The sequence below is a fragment of the Oncorhynchus gorbuscha genome, linkage group LG04 (genome assembly GCF_021184085.1).
Source record: "Oncorhynchus gorbuscha isolate QuinsamMale2020 ecotype Even-year linkage group LG04, OgorEven_v1.0, whole genome shotgun sequence".
Taxonomy (NCBI): domain Eukaryota; kingdom Metazoa; phylum Chordata; class Actinopteri; order Salmoniformes; family Salmonidae; genus Oncorhynchus; species Oncorhynchus gorbuscha.
This window is the reverse complement of record NC_060176.1, coordinates 34,583,817-34,609,956: the sequence shown is the minus strand read 5'-3', so window position 1 is coordinate 34,609,956 and position 26,140 is coordinate 34,583,817. Positions and strand designations below refer to the sequence as shown.

Here is a 26,140-nt window from a genome sequence, read left to right as displayed (position 1 = left end):
TATATATACATATATATACGTATATATACATATATATACGTATATACATATACGTATATACATATATACGTATATACATATATATACGTATATACATATATGTATATACATATACATACGTATATACATATACATATGTATACACGTATATACATATACATACGTATATATATGTATGTATATACATATACATATGTATACACGTATATACATATACATACGTATATATATGTATATGTATATACGTATATACATGTATATATATATATATATATATATATATATATATATATATATATGTATATACGTATGTATATATGTATATACACGTATATATATGTATATACGTATATATATATATATACGTATATGTATATACGTATATATACGTATATACATATATATATATGTATATATGTATATATATATATACATATATATGTATATATATATATATATATATATACATATATATACGTGTATATACATATATATACGTATATACATATGTATACGTATATATATGTATATGTATATACGTATATACATATATACGTATATATATGTATATACGTATATGTATATACGTATATATATATATATACGTATATATATATATATACGTATATATATGTATATACGTATATATACATATATATACGTATATACATATATATACGTATATACATATATATACGTATATACATATATATACGTATATACATATATATACGTATATACATATACGTATATACATATATATACGTATATACATATACGTATATACATATATATACATATACATACGTATATACATATACATACATATACATACGTATATACATATACATATATATACACGTATATACATATATATACACGTATATACATATACATACGTATATACATATATATACGTATATACATATACATACGTATATACATATACATACGTATATACATATATATACGTATATACATATATATACGTATATACATATACATATATATACGTATATACATATACATATATATACGTATATACATATACATACGTATATACATATACATATATATACATATACATATATATACATATACATATATATATGTATATATATACATATACATACGTATATACATATACATATATACGTATATACATATACATATATACGTATATATATATATATATTCTTATATATATATATATATTGTTTTTCATCAACTCATTTTCAAAACTCACCTGCAACCCTCCTCACCAATTTATATTTATAAAAAAGTATTATTTACCTCAAATCTGTAATGCTCCAAGAAGCTAGCGAGAAACTAGCCAGGAGCTAGCCAGAAGCTAATCCAGAAACTAATCCAGAAGCTAGTTAGCTTCTTTACTGGCAAATCGTTAGTATTCAGCTAACCACGGTTTGTGGTCATCAGCTATCCTTTAGCTCGAAAATCTATCGCCAGTTTTGTACGGCGCGGCTCGGAACATACATACGGATAGCTAGCTGCTATCCGTGTGACTATCGGCTTTCGTCGATTCCGGAGCAAACATAAATTATTCCAGAGCTAGCCAGCTCCGTCAATCACTCCTGAGTTCCATCAATCACTCCTGGGCTGCAGTCACCTATCCGGACCCGTTTTACTGCCTACGCGGAGCCCCACCGGGCCTTCACAACTGGACTGCCGACGTTATCTACCCGAAGGAGATCCGGCTGGCTCCTCCGTCGCGATGTTACCTGAACGCCCATCTGCAGCCTGCTAACCGTTAGCTGTCTTACCGGCTGCTATCTGAATAGACAAATCGGACAATTTATTTATAATCATTATGTTTTCTTCTTGGGCCTCTATAACTATATCTATTGTTTTTATTTTTGTTGTTTTTGTGTGATTTGGATTAATCCCCTCTACCACACGGAACCCCACTAATCTATTGACGGACGCAAAAGGTGGCTAACAACAGACCTCCATCCTATGCTAGCTTGCTACCGATGGCCTGGCAAGCTGTCTAAATCGCCGTGACACCCAACCAACCTCTCCACTCACTGGACCCTTTTGATCACTCTTGTCCATTGCTGTTCTGGTTAGTGTTTATTGGCTTATTTCACTGTAGAGCCTCTAAGTCCTGCTCACTATACCTTATCCAACGTATTAGTTCCACCACCCACACATGCAATCTCATCTCCTGGTTTCAATGATGTTTCTAGAGACAATATCTCTCTCTTCATCACTCAATACCTAGGTTTACCTCCACTGTATTCACATCCTACCATACCTTTGTCTGTACATTATACCTTGATGCTATTTTATCGCCCCCAGAAACCTCCTTTTACTCTCTGTTCCAGACGACCAATTCTTATTGCTTTTAGCCGCACCCTTATTCTACTCCTCCTATGTTCCTCTGGCGATGTAGAGGTGAATCCAGGCCCTGCAGTGCCTATCTCCACTCCTATTCCCCAGGCGCTCTCTTTTGACGACTTCTGTAACCGTAATAGCCTTGGTTTCATGCATGTTAACATTAGAAGCCTCCTCCCTAAGTTTGTTCTATTCACTGCTTTAGCACACTCTGCCAACCTGGATGTTCTAGCTGTGTCTGAATCCTTGCTTAGGAAGACCACCAAAAATTCAGAAATTTTAATTCCAAACTACAACATTTTCAGACAAGATAGAACTGCCAAAGGGGGTGTTGCAATCTACTGCAAAGATAGCCTGCAGAGTTCTGTCCTACTATCCAGGTCTGTACCCAAACAATTTGAACTTCTACTTTTAAAAATCCACCTCTCTAAAAACAAGTCTCTCACTTGCTCCGCCTGCTATAGACCACCCTCTGCCCCCAGCTGTGCTCTGGACACCATATGTGAACTGATTGCCCCCCATCTATCTTCAGAGCTCGTGCTGCTAGGCGACCTAAACTGGAACATGCTTAACACCCCAGCCATCCTACAATCTAAACTTGATGCCCTCAATCTCACACAAATTATCAATGAACCTACCAGGTACCTCCCCAAAGCCTTAAACACGGGCACCCTCATAGATATCATTCTAACCAACTTCCCCTGTAAATACACCTCTGTTGTCTTCAACCAAGATCTCAGCGATCACTGCCTCATTGCCTGCATCCGTAATGGGTCAGCGGTCAAACGACCTCCACTCATCACTGTAAAACGCTCCCTGAAACACTTCAGCAAGCAGGCCTTTCTAATCGACCTGGCCGGGGTATCCTGGAAGGATATTGATCTCATCCAGTCAGTAGAGGATGCCTGGATATTTTTTTAAATGCCTTCCTAACCATCTTAAATAAACATGCCCAATTCAAGAAATTTAGAACCAGGAACAGATATAGCCCTTGGTTCTCCTCAGACCTCACTGCCCTTAACCAACACAAAAACATCCTATGGCGTTCTGCATTAGCATCGAACAGCCCCGTGATATGCAGCTGTTCAGGGAAGCTAGAAACCATTATACACAGGCAGTTAGAAAAGCCAAGGCTAGCTTTTTCAAGTAGAAATTTGCTTCCTGTAACACTAACTCAAAAAAGTACTGGGACACTGTAAAGTCCATGGAGAATAAGAACACCTCCTCCCAGCTGCCCACTGCACTGAAGATAGGAAACTCTGTCACCACCAATAAATCCACTATAATTGAGAATTTCAATAAGCATTTTTCTACGGCTGGCCATGCTTTCCACCTGGCTACTCCTACCCCGGTCAACAGCACTGCACCCCCAACAGCAACTCGCCCAAGCCTTCCCCATTTCACCTTCTCCCAAATCCTTTCAGCTGATGTTCGGAAAGAGCTGCAAAATCTGGACCCCTACAAATCAGCCGGGCTAGTAAATCTGGACCCTTTCTTTCTAAAATTATCTGCCGAAATTGTTTACTAGCATTGTTACTATTATTTACTAGCCTGTTCAACCTCTCTTTCGTGTCGTCTGAGATTCCCAAAGATTGGAAAGCAGCTGCGGTCATCCCCCTCTTCAAAGGGGGGGACACTCTTGACCCAAACTGCTACAGACTATCTATCCTACCATGCCTTTCTAAGGTCTTCGAAAGCCAAGTCAACAAACAGATTACCGACCATTTCGAATCTCACCATACCTTCTCTGTTATGCAATCTGGTTTCAGAGCTGGTCATGGGTGCACCTCAGCCACGCTCAAGGTCCTAAACGATATCTAAACCGCCACCGATAAGAAACATTACTGTCCAGCCGTATTCATTGATCTGGCCAAGGCTTTCGACTCTATCAATCACCACATCCTCATCGGCAGACTCGACAGCCTTGGTTTCTCGAATGATTGCCTCGCCTGGTTCACCAACTACTTCTCTGATAGAGTTCAGTGTGTCAAATCGGAGGGCCTGCTGTCCGGACCTCTGGCAGTCTCTATGGGGGTGCCACAGGGTTCAATTCTTGGACCGACTCTCTTCTCTGTATACATCAATGAGGTCGCTTTTGCTGCTGGTGAGTCTCTGATCCACCTCTACGCAGACGACACCATTCTGTATACTTCCGGCCCTTCTTTGGACACTGTTAACAACCCTCCAGGCAAGCTTCAATGCCATACAACTCTCCTTCCGTGGCCTCCAATTGCTCTTAAATACAAGTAAAACTAAATGCATGCTCTTCAACCGATCGCTACCTGCAACTACCCGCCTGTCCAACATCACTACTCTGGACGGCTCTGACTTAGAATACGTGGACAACTACAAATACTTAGGTGTCTGGTTAGACTGTAAACTCTCCTTCCAGACCCATATCAAACATCTCCAATCCAAAGTTAAATCTAGAATTGGCTTCCTATTTCGCAACAAAGCATCCTTCACTCATGCTGCCAAACATAACCTTGTAAAACTGACCATCCTACCAATCTTCGACTTCGGCGATGTCATTTACAAAATAGCCTCCAATACCCTACTCAACAAATTGGATGCAGTCTATCACAGTGCAATCCGTTTTGTCACCAAAGCCCCATATACTACCCACCATTGCGACCTGTACGCTCTCGTTGGCTGGCCCTCGCTTCATACTCGTCGCCAAACCCACTGGCTCCATGTCATCTACAAGACCCTGCTAGGTAAAGTCCCACATGCTCCAGCAGGTATATCTCTCTAGTCACCCCCAAAACCAATTCTTTTTTTGGCCGCCTCTCCTTCCAGTTCTCTGCTGCCAATGACTGGAACGAACTACAAAAATCTCTGAAACTGGAAACACTTATCTCCCTCACTAGCTTTAAGCACCAACTGTCAGAGCAGCTCACAGAGTACTGCACCTGTACATAGCCCACCTATAATTTAGCCCAAACAACTACCTCTTTCCCAACTGTATTTGCTCCTTTGCACCCAATTATTTTTATTTCTACTTTGCACATTCTTCCATTGCAAAACTACCATTCCAGGGTTTTACTTGCTATATTGTATTTACTTTGCCACCATGGCCTTTTTTGCCTTTACCTCCCTTCTCACCTCATTTGCTCACATTGTATATAGACTTGTTTATACTGTATTATTGACTGTATGTTTGTTTTACTCCATGTGTAACTCTGTGTCGTTGTATTTGTCAAACTGCTTTGCTTTATCTTGGCCAGATCGCAATTGTAAATGAGAACTTGTTCTCAACTTGCCTACCTGGTTAAATAAAGGTAAAATAAATAAATGATTACTGCATTCGATCGCTGTAGGATCAGCAGAAGCATTCAGGGCAGTTAGATGGACATAAATTAAGGTACTCACATTGTGTCTACCAACGCCCTTGGTATAATGTACATTTGCTGAAGCATTATGACAACTCAGCAACACAATGGTAGGGATTAACTGAGCTGTGCTTGGGTCATTGATAAGTCATTGAGTGCAAGTAATAAGGGACAAAATGCTAAACATTTGACTGCTTTAATACACTATAAGTGAATCTGTCCAAATACTTAATCCTTCTTCAATTGGGGGCACAAGATAATGCTTTCATTTCTAAACAGTAAAACAGATATTAAAATACCCTAAAATAAAAAGGTGACATTCTGTACTGTAGCCTAATTTCTCAAATCTAAAATGCTGAAGTATTGAGACAAATTTTAAAATGTTAGCTTTACTGTCTAAATATATATTGAGGGAAGTGTATGTTCTATTGGTCCACAAGAGAGCTGATATAGCAGCTGTCACATACAGACCGAACTGATTGGCCTGTTGCTTGCAGTCCCAGTTAGCTGGGACCAAACAGACCATATTTGGAGGGACTAATGTGAACTTGTCCAAGAAAAAAAATGTATTTTTTTTGTTGCAAAACGTTAGTGTGCACTAATGATTACACCCAAAGTAATGATTATGATGATTCCATGCAGTCCCTACAAGGGGTGCGTCACTTGAGTGGGTTGAGTCACTGACGTGATCTTCCCGTCTGGGTTGGCACCCCCCTTGGGTTGTGCCGTGGCGGAGATCTTTGTGGGCTCTACTCGGCCTTGTCTCGGGATGGTAGGTTGGTGGTTGAAGATATCCATCTAGTGGTGTGGGGGCTGTGCTTTGGCAAAGTGAGTGGGGTTGTATCCTGCCTGTATACAACTACTGTGATTATTATTATTTGACTATGCTGGTCATTTATGAACAGTTGAACATTGTTATAATCTCCACCCGACACAGCCATAAGAGGACTGGCCACCCCTCATAGCCTGGTTCCTGTCTAGGTGTTGGCCTTTCTAGGGAGTTTTTCCTAGCCACCGTGCTGCTACACCGGTGTTGCTTGCTGTTTGGGGTTTTAGGCTGGGTTTCTGTACAGCACTTTGAGATATCAGCTGATGTAAGAAGGGCTATATAAATAGATTTGATTCCGTGTGGCCCAGTTGGTAGATCATGGTGCTTGCAACGCCAAGGTTGTGGGTTCGATTCCCACAAGTGACCAGTATGAAAAACGTATGCATGCACTACTGATGGTCGTTCTGGATAAGATGCTGCTAAATGACTAAAATGTCAAATGCAGTACCTCCCCATTTCCTTCCATTTGGTGCCTAACAAACAGGACTTAGGTCTTATTCGAGACACTTGGGCAGCTTACCATCTGTAAGAGTAGCAGACAGGAGCACGTTCTGCCTGGGAGGTCCAGTGGCATTCAATGAATTAAGGATCACTGTCAGATCCTTCTCAAAGCCCAGGTCCAGAATCCTACACCCCGACAAACACAGAACCACTCATTCACCATAAAGCAAAGAGTTCAAAGAGTGTGAGTGAGTGCGTGAGTGAGTGAGGTGAGTGAGGTGAGTGAGGTGAGTGAGGTGAGTGAGGTGAGTGAGGTGAGTGAGGTGAGTGTGTGTGTACCGGTCAGCCTCGTCCAGGATGAGCCACCGGACAGCGCTGAAGGCTATGCTCAGCGTGTTCTTGATGTGGTCCACCAGTCGGCCTGGCGTGGTGATCAGAATGTTAATCCCTTTACGCAGCCTAAACAGACAGATAGGAATGTAAGCACACACACACAGCCTAGGTTGGATCCACTGACACCAATTATAGTGAAAGCTTCCCCCAATAACCAATATGCTACCAAAAGTCAATCAATAGGGGAAAAAAAACCTGGCTTTCTCTGCCTTCCTCTTCTCCCCCCCCATCAGGACTCCAGGCACGATCCATGTGAAAGGCTGGCAAGAGGAGAGGGATGGGAATGAAGGTACAGTACAATAAGCAGACAAGCCAGGGGAAACGAGCCCATCACATCCCAATGCTATTATGGCTGACTGTGGCTGTAGTGCTTTGCTGGGCAGAAAAACTAGGGATGCATCCCAAAAGGCACCCCTACCCCCTATTTGGCGCGATACTCTGACCAGAGCCCTATGAAAAATGGTCAAAAGAAGTGCACTAAAAAGGGAATATGGTGTCATTTGGGTCTAGAAAAGGAATAGGGTGTCATTTGGGGCACAACCTGTACCTTGAGGAGCTTCTGGAAGATCTGAAAGCTCTGCTGGGCCAGCTGAGGGGGAACAAAAATCAAGAAGAAATCAAAGTGGTACCAACTCAAACTCAACATCCATTATGTGTGTATGCTTGTTGTACAAATGACAACTGCACAGTGACTCATTGTATAACACATGCACCCAGGTGAGAAGTTGGACAGGTTAGAAAAGTAAAGATGAACAACAAGTAGGAGAAAGAAATTAGAAAATGACCTGGGCATACCTCTCTGGTGGGGACCACGATGACAGCAAGAGGCCCATCCCCTCTCTGGAGGAAGGATATGCAGAAGGTTTAGGCACACTGATATAGGGTATCAACTCTGGAAACTTTTGAATTTTTTTCCAGAAATCCAAGATGAAGGATTACTGGGACATCCTTCTCATTCTCTCCTGATTTCATTAACCTTCTAATATAGACTTAAATACATACATCTCTCTATTTTGTGAAGTGCACCAGTCCCTCATGCAGCAAAGCACACCCACAACATGATGCTGCCAACACCGTGCTTCACTGTTGGGATGGTGTTCTTCAGCTTGTAAGCCTCCCCCTTTTCCTCCAAACATAACAATGGTCATTATGGCCAAACAGCTAGATTTTTGTATCCTCTGACCAGAGGACATTTCTCCAACAAATACAATCTTTGTCCCCATGTGCAGTTGCAAACCGTAGTCTGGTTTGGAAAAATGTATTGTGTCATGCACAAAGTAGATGGCCTAACCGACTTGCCAAAACTATAGTTTGTTAACAAGAAATTTGTGGAGTGGTTGAAAAATGAGTTTTAATAACTCCAACCTAAATGTATGTAAAATTCCAGCTTCAACTGTATGCATGTATGTATATATCAACCCTACATGCACATGATCACACTATTCTTAGGCAATGAGCTGGTCATTCTCTGACATTAAAGCGGTACCTGGATAATCATGCAAATAATATGTTGACCTTTTTAAAATTCATTTTAATAAACAAATCAGTGTACTTGCCTTAATTTTTGGTTCCACTGCTTGTAAAGACTGAACAAGCGGTATCCCGTAGGCAAGAGTTTTACCTAGACATTCCAGTACAAAAAGGAAAACATTTCACTTGAGGACTATTCCTCACACAAAGCTCTAAAATTAAAAAGGTATCTGCATCCTCTCCAAACAATGTTGCTGAATGATTTAATCTGTACAATGTATATAGAAGAAAAAGATTCTCCCATTCCCCAAACAACTTGTATGGTAATTAGGCTTCTTCAGGAAAAGAACAGCGTACTCCGAAAGTATTCAGCCCCCCCCACTTTTTTCCCTACATTGTTACGTTACGGACGTATTCTAAAATGTATTCAATAGTTTTTTCCCCCTCAATCTACACACAATACCCCATGTCTAGAAAAGTTTGCAAATGTATTACAAAAATAAACTGAAATATCACATTTGTATTCAAACCCATTACTCAGGACTTTGTTGAAGCACCTTTGGCAGCGATTACAGCTTCAACTCTTCTTGGGTATGATGCTACAAGCTTGGAACAACTGTATTTGGGGAGTATCTCCCATTTTTCTCTGCAGATCCTCTTAAGCTCTGTCAGGTTGGATGGGGAGCGTCATTGCAAAGCTATTTTTAGGTTTCTCCAGAGAAGTCCGGGTTCTGACTGGGCCACTCAAGGACGTTCAGAGACCTGTCCCGGAGCCACTCCTGTGTTGTCTTGGCTGTGTGCTTATGGTGAACCGAGTCTTGGTGGTTCCAACCTTCTTCCATTTAAGAATGATAGAGGCCACTGTTCTTGGGGACCTTCAATGCTGCAGACATTTTTTGGTACGCTTCCCCAGATCTGTGCCTCAACACAATCCTGTCTTGGAGCTCTAACAGACAATTCACTCGACCTCATGGCTTTTGTTTTAGCTCAACTGTAGGACCTTATATGTGTACCTTTCCAAATCATGTCCAATCAATTGAAGTTACAACAGATGAACTCCGATGAAGTTACAGAAACATCAAGGACGATCAATGGAAACAGGACGCACCAAAGCTCAATTTCGAGTCTCATAGCAGAGTATGAATACTTGTGTTTTTTCACATTTGCAAAAATGTTCAAAAACCTTTACGGGGTTGTGTATGGATGGATTGATGAGGGAAAAAAATGTATTTAATCCATTTTAGAATAAGGCAGTAATAAGAGAATTTGGAAAAAGTAAAAGGATCTGAATAATTCCCAAATGCACTGTATGTGGAATATATAAAAATAATATGCAGTTAAACATCAAAAGGAAGCATAAAGAGCTGGAAATGCATCCTACCCGATCCTGTTTGAGAGCGCACGACAGCGTCTTGACCAGACAAGAGGACAGGAATGGTCTCTTTCTGGACACTGCCGAGGAAAACAGCGTTAGTATACAGACTGTGCCGATTGATCTGTGAGCATCTTGAATGCTGAGGACAGTTGGCAGCTATGCGTTCCAAATGGCATCCTATTCCCTATATTACAGTGCACTATAAAGTAAAGTATTTTCCACCATAATTTGCAAATAAATTCATTAAAAATCCTGAAATCCTGCAATGTGATTTTCTGGATTTTTTTCTCATTTTGTCTGTCATAGTTGAAGTGTACCTACGATGAAAATTACAGGCCTCTCATCTTTTTAAGTGGGAGAACTTGCAAAATTGGTGGCTGACTAAATACCCCCCCCACCCCCCCACTGTACATAGACATGTATACATACCTATATACATATACATACTTTAAGAATATACCTTTACTATTCCCCGCAAACCCTACCACCCTTCCCCCAATTGGAGTAAACTAATAAACACTTACGCTTCTACCTTCAGTTTTGACATCATTTACAAATTTTACAGACAATCTATTTTACAATAGTTATATTTTGTTTGATTTAGGCCTTCCTCCATTTCTGATGTCCACCCAGTTTGACTTCTATTTGCTATTTCGCAACATTTCTGAACCTATATACATTTTACAGACCCCGTATGTTTTACATTGGTTTCCTTGTTATTAGTCCCACCCTTCAGCTCCATTGACCCCCTCCCATCTATCTCTCAACATGATCCATTTTGGATTTCTATTTGCCATATATTTTTCAACGGTGCTGTGATGCTTCACAAAAGTACTGAACCTTTCTATTCTCATAGCTTCTACAGATGGTAAATTAAAAATATATTTTTTTGCTAAAATAATAATCATATTATTGATCGCGACTATGGCTTTCCAAATCACCCAATATTGCCATCTGCAGCGTTAGTTCTAGGCAAATGTTGCAATTCTTCAGCCATTCCTGGACCTGTGACCAAAAACAAGCTACATTTTGACAATACCAAAATAAATGACTGCCTCCTCACAGCAAAATCTGCAGAGCTGGGAAGATTGTATCCCCCAAATATATAAGGTTGCAATAATTTTGTATAGTAATTTAAATTAAAAAATTTGAAGTTTTGAATACCGCGTTGTTTTGCGTATCAATTCATAAACCATGTGCCATGGAATGGAACTATTATGCAATTTATATGGCACAGCTGTTAGTTTTTTGGTCCTTAAATGAAATTGGTATATGTTTTTATTTATCACAATTTTCTTTAACAATTTACTTTCTTTAATACAGGGCCGACATACAAGTTCCTTACTTTTTCTCCCTTTCTCCCTTCTATTTGCCTCTTCCATTTATTTTAGCTAGCTACATAGCAGTCTTTGTATCAAAGATAATTGCGTAATTATCGTATTTCGCCGTCCTAACGTAGTCTTCACTAGCCAGCTAGCTAACGTCCACTGATTAGCTGCACTGGAGAAACTATTACACTCAACTGAACGACTTGATTAGTGTAGTGTTAGCTAGCTACATAGCTGTCTTTGCTGTCTTCGTATCCAAGATAATTGTGTAGTTTAGAGTGTGTATTCTTAGAGTGATTATCTTAATTTACCGAGGTTAGCTATCCAGCTATTTGTCGTCCTTAACGTAGGAGACTCTGCTAGCTAGCCAACAGCTAGCCGACAGCTAGCCAACAGCGAGCCAACAGCGAGCCAACGTCTACCGAATAGACTCACAACCCGGTCGCATTCACAGGTAGTATCACATTTTCATTTCAATTCATTACAGTACAACGGTTTGATTTGTTTGATCGTAGCTTGCTACATAGCTAGCTACATAGCCTTATTTGTATCAAAGATAATTGTGTAGTCTAGAGCGATTTTCTAGGTTAGCTAGCCAGCTATTGTCGTTCTTTTAACGCAACGTAACGTAAACAACACTGCTAGCTAGCCAGCTAGCCCCCGAATAGCAGCACTGCAGAAACTATTACACTCAACGGAACGACTTGATTAGTGTAGTGTCAACACCGCACCCACTGCCAGCTAGCCTACTTCAGCAGTACTGTATCATTTTAATCATTTTAGTCAATAAGATTCTTGCTACGTAAGCTTAACTTTCTGAACATTCGAGACGTGTAGTCCACTTGTCATTCCAATCTCCTTTGCATCAGCGTAGCCTCTTCTGTAGCCTGTCAACTATGTGTCTGTCTATCCCTGTTCTCTCCTCTCTGCACAGACCATACAAACGCTCCACACCACGTGGCCGCGGCCACCCTAATCTGGTGGTGGTCCCAGCGCGCACGACCCACGTGGAGTTCCAGGTCTCCGGTAGCCTCTGGAACTGCCGATCTGCGGTCAACAAGGCAGAGTTCATCTCAGCCTATGCCTCCCTCCAGTCCCTCGACTTCTTGGCACTGACGGAAACATGGATCACCACAGACAACACTGCTACTCCTACTGCTCTCTCTTCGTCCGCCCACGTGTTCTCGCACACCCCGAGAGCTTCTGGTCAGCGGGGTGGTGGCACCGGGATCCTCATCTCTCCCAAGTGGTCATTCTCTCTTTCTCCCCTTACCCATCTGTCTATCGCTTCCTTTGAATTCCATGCTGTCACAGTTACCAGCCCTTTCAAGCTTAACATCCTTATCATTTATCGCCCTCCAGGTTCCTCGGAGAGTTCATCAATGAGCTTGATGCCTTGATAAGCTCCTTTCCTGAGGACGGCTCACCTCTCACAGTTCTGGGCGACTTTAACCTCCCCACGTCTACCTTTGACTCATTCCTCTCTGCCTCCTTTCCACTCCTCTCCTCTTTTGACCTCACCCTCTCACCTTCCCCCCCTACTCACAAGGCAGGCAATACGCTCGACCTCATCTTTACTAGATGCTGTTCTTCCACTAACCTCACTGCAACTCCCCTCCAAGTCTCCGACCACTACCTTGTATCCTTTTCCCTCTCGCTCTCATCCAACACCTCCCACACTGCCCCTACTCGGATGGTATCGCGCCGTCCCAACCTTCGCTCTCTCTCCCCCGCTACTCTCTCCTCTTCCATCCTATCATCTCTTCCCTTTGCTCAAACCTTCTCCAACCTATCTCCTGACTCTGCCTCCTCAACCCTCCTCTCCTCCCTCTCTGCATCCTTTGACTCTCTATGTCCCCAATCCTCCAGGCCGGCTCGGTCCTCCCCTCCCGCTCCGTGGCTCGATGACTCATTGAGAGCTCACAGAACAGGGCTCAGGGCAGCCGAGCGGAAATGGAGGAAAACTCGCCTCCCTGCGGACCTGGCATCCTTTCACTCCCTCCTCTCTACATTTTCCTCCTCTGTCTCTGCTGCTAAAGCCACTTTCTACCACTCTAAATTCCAAGCATCTGCCTCTAACCCTAGGAAGCTCTTTGCCACCTCCTCCCCCCCTCCTCCCTCTCTGCAGATGACTTCGTCAACCATTTTGAAAAGAAGGTCGACGACATCCGATCCTCGTTCGCTAAGTCAAACGACACCGCTGGTTCTGCTCACACTGCCCTACCCTGTGCTCTGACCTCTTTCTCCCCTCTCTCTCCAGATGAAATCTCGCGTCTTGTGACAGCCGGCCGCCCAACAACCTGCCCGCTTGACCCTATCCCCTCCTCTCTTCTCCAGACCATTTCCGGAGACCTTCTCCCTTACCTCACCCCGCTCATCAACTTATCCCTGACCGCTGGCTACGTCCCTTCCGTCTTCAAGAGAGCGAGAGTTGCACCCCTTCTGAAAAAAACCTACACTCGATCCCTCCGATGTCAACAATTACAGACCAGTATCCCTTCTTTCTTTTCTCTCCAAAACTCTTGAACGTGCCGTCCTTGGCCAGCTCTCCCGCTATCTCTCTCTGAATGACCTTCTTGATCCAAATCAGTCAGGTTTCAAGACTAGTCATTCAACTGAGACTGCTCTCCTCTGTATCACGGAGGCGCTCAGCACTGCTAAAGCTAACTCTCTCTCCTCTGCTCTCATCCTTCTAGATCTATCGGCTGCCTTCGATACTGTGAACCATCAGATCCTCCTCTCCACCCTCTCAGAGTTGGGCATCTCCGGCGCGGCCCACGCTTGGATTGCGTCTTACCTGACAGGTCGCTCCTACCAGGTGGCGTGGCGAGAATCTGTCTCCTCACCACGCGCTCTCACCACTGGTGTCCCCCAGGGCTCTGTTCTAGGCCCTCTCCTATTCTCGCTATACACCAAGTCACTTGGCTCTGTCATAACCTCACATGGTCTCTCCTATCATTGCTATGCAGACGACACACAATTAATCTTCTCCTTTCCCCCTTCTGATGACCAGGTGGCGAATCGCATCTCTGCATGTCTGGCAGACATATCAGTGTGGATGACGGATCACCACCTCAAGCTGAACCTCGGCAAGACGGAGCTGCTCTTCCTCCCGGGGAAGGACTGCCCGTTCCATGATCTCGCCATCACGGTTGACAACTCCATTGTGTCCTCCTCCCAGAGCGTTAAAAACCTTGGCGTGATCCTGGACAACACCCTGTCGTTCTCAACCAACATAAAGGCGGTGGCCCGTTCCTGTAGGTTCATGCTCTACAACATCCGCAGAGTACGACCCTGCCTCACACAGGAAGCGGCACAGGTCCTAATCCAGGCACTTGTCATCTCCCGTCTGGATTACTGCAACTCGATTTTGGCTGGGCTCCCTGCCTGTGCCATTAAACCCCTTCAACTCATCCAGAACGCCGCAGCCCGTCTGGTGTTCAACCTTCCCAAGTTCTCTCACATCACCCCGCTCCTCCGTTCTCTCCACTGGCTTCCAGTTGAAGCTCGCATCCGCTACAAGACCATGGTGCTTGCCTACGGAGCTGTGAGGGGAACGGCACCTCAGTACCTCCAGGCTCTGATCAGGCCCTACACCCAAACAAGGGCACTGCGTTCATCCACCTCTGGCCTGCTCGCCTCCCTACCACTGAGGAAGTACAGCTCCCGCTCAGCCCAGTCAAAACTGTTCGCTGCTCTGGCCCCCCAATTGTGGAACAAACTCCCTCACGACGCCAGGACAGCGGAGTCAATCACCACCTTCCGGAGACACCTGAAACCCCACCTCTTTAAGGAATACCTAGGATAGGATAAGTAATCCCTCTCACCCCCCTTTAAGATTTAGATGCACTATTGTAAAGTGACTGTTCCAACGGATGTCATAAGGTGAATGCACCAATCTGTAAGTCGCTCTGGATAAGAGCGTCTGCTAAATGACTTAAATGTAATGTAAATGTGTGGTAATGCTCCAATTAATTGGTTGTAATTTTGGGTAGAGCAGACATTTCCATATGTCTGTGTTAGCTGCATGTGTGACATAACTCCACCAGTCCTATATATGATATCATTCACTAAAATTATACATTTTTCTTTCTTTTTTTATACGTTATTTTAATCAATTAGTTTGAGATCAACCACAATATTTGTTGTATTATTTGTTCTGTCTTTTCAGGTGGATTAAACTGAAATTGCAACCAATTTAAGGCTGGTTTAAAAATATATATATATATATATTTTGGAGATTATTTCCTTTTCAAACAACCGAAGTGAGCAGGTGTAATCTGAATAAAGGGAAAAAGGCCATTATTGAACATTGGTAGGAATGTCTCATCCTATTTATTAGAGAACCCGTTTAGATTTAAGTATAACTTTTGTATGACTGATGCCTTTAGTGAGAGGTCTAACGCTTTAATATTGAATCATTTCAGCCCTCCCAATTCATATTCGGTATATAAATAGGCCCTTTTAATTGCGTCTGGCTTGCCGATTTCAAATAAAATTGTAAAAATAAATTTTTCATTTAATTTAAAAAGCAGGTCACTGGGTGTAGGAAAAACCATAAGCAAATAGGTAAACTGTGATATAACTAAAGACTTAACCAGGGTGATTTTTCCACAAATACCAGGTATTTTCCTTTCCACGGAAGCAAGATCTATTTTTGCCAGCTTTCTATAAAAATGTATTGTATTTCTTTCTTTTGGGATTTGTATACCGAGTACGTCCACATCTCCGTCAGACCATTTAATTGGTAAACTACATGGTAATGTAAAATCTGCATTTTTTTAGTGATCCAATACATAATATAGAACTCATCATAATTTAGTTTTAATCCAGAGAGGATAGCAAAATATCTAGATCCTCTATGAGGCCGTGGATTCTAATTGTGGTTTTAAAAGAAAACATGAATCGTCACCTTAGTTAAGCCAAGGATTTCTAATCCCTTAATATTATTGTTTGATGGCAATAATAAATAGATATGCCGATAGTGGACAACCTTGTTTTACTCCTCTTGGCAGATTAAAACTTTGAGATGTAGCCATTATGTACTATTTTACACCCAGGGTTAATATACATAACTTTAACCCATTCTATAAGAGATTCCCCAAAATTGAAATATTCTAAGCATTTATATATAAACTCCAGTCGTACTTTATCAAAAGCCTTTTCAAAATCAGCTATGAAAACCAGGCCTGGTGTCCCAGATATGTCATAGTGTTCTATTGTTTCCAGAACTTTTCTTATATTATCTCCAATGTATCGTCCATGTAAAAAACTGATTAGGATGAACATCTGACAACACTTTTTTAATTCTATGGCCAAAGCATTTTGCTAGGATTTTTTCATCACAACACTGAAGTGTAAGAGGTCTCCAATGTTTTAATTGGACTGGATCTTTATATATACCACGTGGGTCCTGTTTCAGAAATAATGATATCAGACCTTGTTGCATGTCTGATAATCTATCATTTATATAGGAGCGGTTAAAACATGCTAATAATGGTCCTCCATTAGTATATAAAAAAAATGTTTGGTATACTTCCACTGGTATGCCATCCAGCCCTGCAGTTTTCCCAGACTTAAAGGCTTTAACTGCATCAAGAAGTTCCTGCTCTGTAATTTGGCCTTCACATGAGTCTTTCTGTACAGATGTTAATTTTACATTATTATTCTGAAAAAAATCCATACAATTAGTTTCAGTTAGTGGAGATGGAGGAGACTGAAATGAAAACATATTCTTAAAAGTACTTTACTTCATGCAAATGACTCCATCATTTGTAACAAGTTTCAAAACATTTATTTTGGTAGCATTTCTATATTGAAGATTCAAAAATAATTTTGCGCATTTTCCCCCATATTCCATCCAGTTCGCTTTATTTTTATAATATATTACATTGGATCTTTCTTGAATAAGTTCCTCCATTTCTTTGTTTTTCCTCTAACTTATTCTGTGCCTCTACGGTACAGTTTTTATTTCTATCTAACTGTACCATTAGTCCTTCTATATCCTTTGTTAATATGGACTCTTGATCTAAATGGCTTTTGTTTTATAGATGAGTACTGAATTGCATGGCCTCTAAAAAGGCACACTTAAGTGTCCCGTACAATAAGGGGATCTGCTGTACCTATGTTATGTCTGAAAAAGTTCAAAACTCTTCTGTCCTAGAACTAAACAATTTATCATCAAGTAGGCTTTGATTAAATTTCCAATATCCTCGCCCACGTGGAAATTCTGCAAGAGTAATATATATGCCAATTATGTGATGATCCGACTGCATTCTGTCCCCTATCAACACTTTAAAAACTTTTGGTGCCAGAGAGAATGGCATAAGAAAGTAGTCAAGACGACTAGCTTGATTAAGCCTCCGCCATGTATGTCTCACTAGTTCAGGGTATTTAAGTCTCCATATATCCACTAATTCCAATATATCCATGACATTCATGATTTCCTTAAGTGCCTGAGGGTGATAGTTTGTAGTGCGATTTCCGATTTCCTTTCCGGTCCATAGAGGTATTTAAGACCGTATTAAAATCTCCCACCATAATAATAATAGTCTAGTGTTGCTTGTAGTTGATAAGTTCTTATATATATTTTCAAAGAAGCTTGGATCATCAATATTTGGAACGCATAGGTTAATAAGCAAAGAAAACCACTAATGGAGGCTTTACCTGGTCATAGTGGTCACATTCAGCACTTTGGTCAGCGTCGCCACCTGATGAGGGAACCAACTCAGTTAGCCAACAAAGTCTCACAGGGCCACTGACTTATAAGACACATTGTAAAGGAGAATTATCATCTTGACAATGACTGTGGTCTAGACTCCAGCTACGATGACCTGGGTCATATTCAAAAGTCACGAAAACGGAAGAAAAAACACAACAAGGAGGGACTACCTGAACCTGTCCCGTGTCCAATCAGACATGCTTGTTGTTTTCTGTTGTGATAATGTTTTGCTACAGTGCACCCTACTGAATAAAACCCTAGATAAAATATTTACTGTCGAGGTTTAGTGTGAATGTAAAAACATTCAAATGAAATTGGGACTAATGTTAAAAGAAAAAAAACGAACGGAAAAGCAATGTCTTTTTTCCGTCAACAAAATGTAAAATCACAAAACCACTACTAACAGGTCCCAATCATCAAAGATACTGTACTACACAGATTGCATACATCCTCAAATCGCAGACATGCTTTTAGCCCCACTTCCTCTTCTCCTCAGTCTTAAATGCAAAACTGAAACAGGCACCATAACACATTGTTTATGGTCATGTACCAAAATACAAAGATACTGAAAAGAATGACAAGATCCTAGGGGTTGATCTAGAATTGGACCCAGTTTCTTTACTGTTAGGTCTCCCTAGTAAGCATGTTACTTCTCTGGGTAAAAGGAGACTTTACAACATCCTTACCTTCGCAGCGAGGAAAAACATCCTTTTACAGTGGATTAGTGATAAGGTTCCTTTTATTAAAGATTGGCATAAGATACTATTTGAATGGGTGCCTCTGGAATATCTGACATGTACATTGCATTCTAAAACAGACCAGTTCTACAAAGTATGGGAACCTTATCTAAATTACCTAGAACCTGAGGTATCAGCTATTATGCTGCAAGGATTCTCTTAGAATGGCGGGATCTATGTATTTCACAACTACACTGTACGTTCCAAGTGTGGAACCTAACTTCTTGGTTTAAACTGAGCTTTGTTTAATTTCTGTTTGTAAGTTTGTTTAAAATGTATGTATTGAGAGAAGCACCGAGCGGGAAGAGGAAAATGGTGTACGTATGTATGGGTGGGTGTATGGGTGGGTGTGTGTGTGTGTGTGTATGTGTGTGTGTATATATATATATATATATGTGTAAGTGAGTGCTGTTTTTTTTGTTGCTTTGTCTGTTGTTGTATCTCTTAATATGGGCTAAAATTGTGAAATTCCAATAAAAAAATACTGTTACAAAAAAACAAAAAAAGATACCGTACTAGTCAAAAGTTTGGACACCTACTCATTCAAGATTCTTTATTTTTACATTGTAGAATAATAGTGAAGACATCAAAATTATGAAATAACACAGAATAATGTAGTAACCAACAAAAAAAGTGTTCAGAATCTTCAAAGTAGCCACCCTTTGCCATTCTCTCAACCAGCTTCATGAGGTAGTCACCTGGAATGCATTTCAATTCACAGGTGTGCCTTGTTAAAAGTTTAAAGTGGAATTTATTTCCTTCTTAATGTGTTTGAGCCATTCAGATGTGTTGTGACAAGGTAGGGGTGGTATACAGAAGATAGCCCTATTTGGTAAAAGACCAAGTCACTTATGGCAAGAACACCTCAAATAAGCAAAGAGAAACAACAGTCCATCATTACTTTAAGACATGTTCAGTCAATACGGAAAATTTCAATTACGTTGAAAGTTTCTTCAAGTGCAGTCTATTCTGAAACTGACTCCAATGAGGAGGAAAGGAGTCACAGGAAAGGAGGCCCAGAATTATCTGATGCAGAGGATAAGTTCATTAGAGTTAACAGCCTATGAAATTGCAGACCAAATAAACGATTCAGAGATCAAATAAGAGACATGTCAACATTAACTGTTCAAGAGGACACTGCGTGAATCAGGCCTTCATTGTGAAAAGCACACAAAAAAAAAGACTTGCTTATGCAAACATGAGCAATGGACATAAGACCTGTCGAAATCTGTCCTTTGGTCTGAGGAGTCCAAATTTGAAATGTTTGGTTCCAACAGCCGTGTCTTTGTGAGAAGCAGAGTAGATGAACTGATGATCTCCGCATGTGTGGTTCCCAATGTAAAGCATTGAGGTGGTCTTTGCTGGTGACACTATCAGTGATTTATTTAGAATTCAAGGCACACTTAACCAGCATGGCTACCACAGCATTCTGCAGCAACACGCCATCATATCTGGTTTGCGCTTAATGGGTCTATCATTTGTTATTCGACAGGAAAATGAACCAACACTCCTCCAGACTGTGTAAGGGTTATATGACCAAGAAGGAGAATGGTGGAGTACTGTATCAGATGACCCGGCCTCCACAATCATCCGACCTCAACCCAATTGAGATGGTTTGGGATGAGTTGGATGGCAGAGTGAAAGAAAAGCAGCCAACAAGTGCTCAGCATATGTGGGAACTCCTTCAAGACTGTTTGAAAAGCATTCCTCATGATGCTGGTTGAGAGAATGCCAAGAGTGTGCAAAGCTGTCATCAAGGCAAGGGGTAACTACTTTGCAGAATCTCAAAAATAAAATATTAAGATTAGTTTAACACTTTTTGGGTAACTACATCATTCCATATGTGTTATTTCATAATCGGTGTCTTCACAATTTTTCTACAATGTAGAAAATAGCAAAAATAAAAGATAAGACCTTGAATGAGTCTGTCTGTGTGTCTCTCTCTCTAATATTATATATATACATACACACACACACACACACACACACACACACACACACACACAAATTATATGCACGTATGTGTGTGTGTATATATATATATATATATATGCACGTATATGTATATATATATATGCACGCACCCACACACACAGTTGAAGTCAGAACTTAACATACACCTTAGCCAAAAGAGATTTAAATTCAGTTTCTCACAATTCCTGACATTTAATCATAGTAAAAATTCCATCTTGGGTCAGTGAAAATCACCACAGTTTAAGAATGTGAAATGTCAAAATAATAGTAGAGAATGATTTATTTCAGTTTGTATTTCTTTCATCACATTCCCAGTGGGCCAGAAATGTACATACACTCAATTAGTATTTGGTAGCACTGCCTTTAAATTGTTTAACTTGGGTCAAACGTTTTGAGTAGCCTTCCACAAGTTTCCACATTAAGTTGAGTGAATGTTGGCCCATTCCTCCTGACAAAGCTGGTGTAACTGAGTCCTGTTTGTTAGCCTCCTTGCTCGCACACGCTTTTTAAGTTCTGCCCATATTTTCTATGGAATTGAGGTCAGGGCTTTGTGATGGCCACTCCAATACCTTGCCTTTGTTGTCCTTAAGCAATTTTGCCACAACTTTGGAAGTATGCTTGGGGTCATTGTCCATTTGGAAGACCCATTTGTGACCAAGCTTTAACTTGCCGTTTGATGTCTTAAGATGTTGCTTCAATATATCCACATCATTTTCCTACCACATGATGCCATCGATTTTGAAGTGCACCAGTCCTTTCTGCAGCAAAGAAACCCCACAACATGATGCTGCCACCCCCGTGATTCACGGTTGGGATGGTGTTCTTCGGCTTGCAAGCCTCCCCCCTTTTCCTCCAAACATAACAATGGTCATTATGGCCAAACAGTTCTATTTTTGTTTAATCAGACCAGAGGACATTTCTCCAAAAAGTACAAGATTTTTCCCCATGTGCAGTTGCAAACCGTAATCTGTTTTTTTATGGACATTTTGTAGCAGTGGCTTCTTCCTTACAGAGCGGCCTTTCAGGTTACATCGAATATAGGACTCGTTTTACTGTGGATATAGAAACTTTTGTACCTGTTTCCTCAGCATCTCACAAGGTCCTTTGCTGTTGTTCTGAGATTGATTTGCACTTTTCGCACCAAAGTACATTCCTCTCTATGGGACAGAACGCGTCTCCTTCCTGAGCGGGATGACGGCTGTGTGGTCCCATGGTGTTTATACTTGTTCATCTGTACAAACAATAGTACACGTGGTACCTTCAGGAATTTGGAAATTGCTCCCAAGGATGAACCAAACTTGAGGTCTACAATTTTTTTCCAAGGTCTTGGCTGATTTCTTTTGATTATCCCATGATGTCAAGCAAAGAGGCATTGTGTTTGAAGGTAGGCCTTAAAATACATCCACAGGTACACCTCCAAATGACACAAAGTATGTAAATTAGTATGTCAATCAGAAGCTTCTAAAGCCATTACATAATTTTCTGGAATTTTTCAAGCTGGTTACAGGCACAGTCAACTTAGTGTATGTAAATTTATGACCGACTGGAATTATGATACAGTGTATTATAAGTAAAATAATATGTCTAAACAATTGTTGGAAAAATGACTTGTGTCATGCACAAAGTAGATATCCTAACCCGACTGGCCAAAACTATAGTTTTTTAAAATTTATTTTACCTAGGAAAGTCAGTTAAGAACAAATTCTTATTTTCAATGACAGCCTAGGAACAGTGGGTTAACTGCCTGTTCAGGGGCAGAACGACAGATTTGTACCTTGTCAGCTCGGGGGTTTGAACTTGCAACGCTCTAACCACTAGGCTGCCCTGCCGCCTCCTTTGCTAGCTATCTAAAATCCCATCCATGTGTTTGTCAGTGAAGCTAGCTAGCAGCAGGCATGCTACAAGCTAAATCAGTTGATGAAATCCCTGGAGACCGATATACTTGCACATAATTTGGGCAGGAGAAAGATAAATGTTGTTTTTACAACTTTCTCAACACCTTTCAGAGTGTGCGTCTGTTCCAGTGCCCGTGTTTAATAGCGAATGAGTCATGCATAACACCAGTTGAGACCATGCTCGCAAACAGATTTGGAAATATTGATAAGTAGCAGTTGGGACGTAGAGCATGCATCGTCTCAATGTTGATTTTGGCCAAAACAATTTCAGACTCGAGTGTTCACGATCGAACACAACAGCAAGAGGCCACTCAATAATGGGCTTAGGGGCCCAAGGATTCGTTTTATGATTCAGCCTATGACTGCGGTAGATAGTATTTCATTGCACCCTAGCGGTCATAGGCAACAGGACCATATTCTGCATTATGAATTCACGTTTTCCCTGTGTCACATCCCTAGTTTAGGTGCTCACCAGGTGGGGGTGAAGGTCCAGCTCCGCAAATGAGTCACTGGTGAAGACTTTCTCCTTCAGCTGGGTCACAGCAGGCCTGCAGTCACAGCCAGTGGAGGGGTTAATACTAACCAAACAACATTTCACTAAACAGGAGTAACAAACCCTCTAACCCTACACCCAAGCTTGTTTTTTCTTAGACTGTACTACTATCATGATAAATAATTGTATTTGTAGTAAGTCTTGGACCTTAGACATGTTTTCAGCAAACCATTAGTGGTGTATAGAAAGTAGACTATTTGAATAAAGGCTTGATTCAAGATTGAAACCACACAGGCCAACAGCCAGGTGCAACATTACCAACTCAACACCCTCCCATCGTCATTGAAAGAACTTACCTGTGGACGTCTGGGATATCTGGGTTATTTCTAAAGAGGGACGAAGTCTTTATGAACACACTGTCCTCTCCTCTGTGTTCCCCAACATGTTTTCTTTTTGGAGTCATTTTTGTCTGGGCTTTGAATCTCTGGGCTGGTTTTGGAGTCTCAGGGGACAAGGCTTTGGCTGCATCCTTTGGTGCTGGCTTTCGGACAGGGGTTTTATGGGTTGGTACATTCTCTTCTTCCATGTCCTCGGGGGGGCTGTTGGTCCTTGGTCTTAGGCCCATTGAACTGTTTATTAGGTAACCCTTTCTGTATTTCTGAGTATTTTCGTTTCTGTGCTTTTTTCTGCAAATTAAAACAAAAACATGCGATATCTATTCAGAGATGAAATGAGAACAAGGTAACAAAAGGAGTTAGGTAGTTTGCAAGTGCTGTGCTGACAATGATTGGTCAACCTTGCCGGATTCAGTGGGGTTGGGTTAAATGTGGTAGACACATTTCAGTTTAAGGAATTCAGTTGTACAACTGACTAGTTATCCCGCTTTCCCAAATACCTCAACTCCACAATGATTTCATCCATGGAGTTGAGAGCAGACTAATACTAAAAATAAAAACTGACTCGCTATGCAGCCGATATTTTCAAAATGTAAACACTTATCATGTTCTTATGTTTGTCCTCTGTTGCTTAATGCCACCATTTGCTGAAACCATACTTTATAATAAAACGTTAATCAAATATAACATCAGCGGGAATGTTCATTCATGTGCCAATTTAATCTCAACAAGTAAACAGTCGGTTGTTGTATTTGATTCACGTTTTATTTTTAAAAGTATGACTTCAGAAAACAAATAAAGGCACACAGAGGAAAACATAGGTACACTGTATATGAACAACTGCATAGCGAGTCGGAGGTTCATTTAAAGAAACTATAGTTTGTACTCATCTCCGTGAATAAAATCACCGTGGAGTTGAGGTACTTGGCAAAGATTTAACAAAACTCGTGACATTGTTGTGACCGGAGTTTACCTACCAAAGCCCATTTCTCCTGAGACGTTGGTCTCTGATAACTCTTCGAGTGACATGCTGGAGCTGAGTCAGACGAGAGGTTCAACATCAACGTATCCTCTGCCATGGTGACTGGTGGGATGCGATACACGTCCCTCTGCAACACACACAAAAATGATCCCATAGCTAGCTAGTTGTACATGTCTGCTACAGCTAAATGTAACATTATGACATCATGTGAATGTAAAGTTAATCCAAATGTGTCAGTCCTAGGCATTACATGTTACCTTTACCAGTCTAGTGCTATGATCTGAGGCACCGATTCACACGTGTGTGCAGTTAGCTAACTTAGCTAGCTAGCTATTGAAAACGTGTACTGCTAACGTTACCCTGAAAGTCAGCAGTCTTCCCCCTCCACGTTGGTCTCACAAATAATATAGTGCTGCAATTAGTCGACTGAATTTCAATTTACCCACAATAAGTCCAAAAAACGTTTTTGTTGTTTTTAGATCAAGCACGGATGTCCTGGATTTTGGTAACTTCCCTTTCCAACGTCACGTCCTTGGGCGTTCCCTTCTGTTCAAGCGCATCGATTTTGACCAAAAGCTGGACGGGATACAGCTTTTGTCAAATTGACATCAAAAGTTGATAAATAAAATAGCTAACCCAAACCCTTTCCTAACATTAACCTAATTATCCTAACCTTTTGCCACTGTCATTTTCTGAATTGGGCTGTGCTCAGAGTATTCCTCCTTGAAAAATTGCACTGTTAAGACACCGATGCCCTTTGCAACCACGTACCTATGTGAGAGGGGATTCTCGGCTCTCACTAGCATGAAAACTAAATACAGGGACAGACTGTGTGTGGAAAATGAATTAAGACAGAGACTCTCTCCAATACAACCCAACATTGCAGAGTTATGTGCATCCTTTCAAGCACACCCTTCTCATTAACCTGTGGTGAGTTATTCACAATTTTTGATTAACAAATAAAGTTTTATATGTAACATGACTATATAAAGAGCGACATTATTGATTATTATTATTATATTATTATTTGTGCCCTGGTCCGGTAAGAGCTCTTTTTCACTTCCCACGAGCCAGGTTGTGACAAAAACTCACAATTATTCTTACGTTTAATAAATGTATAGTGTGTGTGTGTGTGGCAGGCTTACAATGATGGCAAAAAAACTACATTTGAGAGTAAGTTGACCCTGGTGCTAGAGGGGGTACGCAGCTGGAGGTTGAATGTTTGAAGGGGTACGGGACTATAACAAATTTGGGAACCACTGGTCTAGATAGCATAACAATTCCAGTCTAGAAATCGTTGAGGAGGAACTCAGTTCCAGACTCAAGTACCATTTACATGCTAAGTAATAATTCAATATTAAACTATAGCAGTAGGCAGATTAAGCAGTAGTCTTTTTTACTCCTTTTTCTTCCAATTTTG

At 41.0% G+C, this 26,140-nt stretch overlaps 1 protein-coding gene across 1 annotated transcript; it reads right to left on the bottom strand.

Moving 5' to 3' along the window:
* Positions 1–7,010: 7,010 nt before the first annotated feature.
* Positions 7,011–25,262, bottom strand: LOC124032973 (probable ATP-dependent RNA helicase DDX31). Its single transcript, XM_046344918.1, has 12 exons — positions 24,984–25,262; positions 24,716–24,847; positions 23,700–24,029; positions 23,323–23,398; positions 18,190–18,233; positions 10,202–10,272; positions 8,907–8,971; positions 8,146–8,190; positions 7,898–7,939; positions 7,546–7,610; positions 7,297–7,416; positions 7,011–7,143 (listed from the first exon to the last, which is right to left on the bottom strand). The coding sequence occupies exons 3-12, from the start codon at positions 23,966–23,968 to the stop codon at positions 7,011–7,013; spliced, it is 930 nt and encodes a 309-aa protein (XP_046200874.1). The 5' UTR covers positions 23,969–24,029; positions 24,716–24,847; positions 24,984–25,262.
* Between the last annotated feature and the right edge of the window lie 878 nt (positions 25,263–26,140).

What these genes read in the sequence shown, in the direction of transcription:
- LOC124032973 (XM_046344918.1), bottom strand. Translation starts at nt 23,968, where the DNA reads ATGGGCCTAAGACCAAGGACCAACAGCCCCCCCGAGGACATGGAAGAA. An exon ending in TGGACCTTCACCCCCACCTG is followed by an intron (nt 18,234 to 23,322) that starts GTGAGCACCTAA and finishes TTCCCTCATCAG; the next exon opens with GTGGCGACGCTGACCAAAGT. An exon ending in AATGTGACCACTATGACCAG is followed by an intron (nt 10,273 to 18,189) that starts GTAAAGCCTCCA and finishes TTTCCTCGGCAG; the next exon opens with TGTCCAGAAAGAGACCATTC.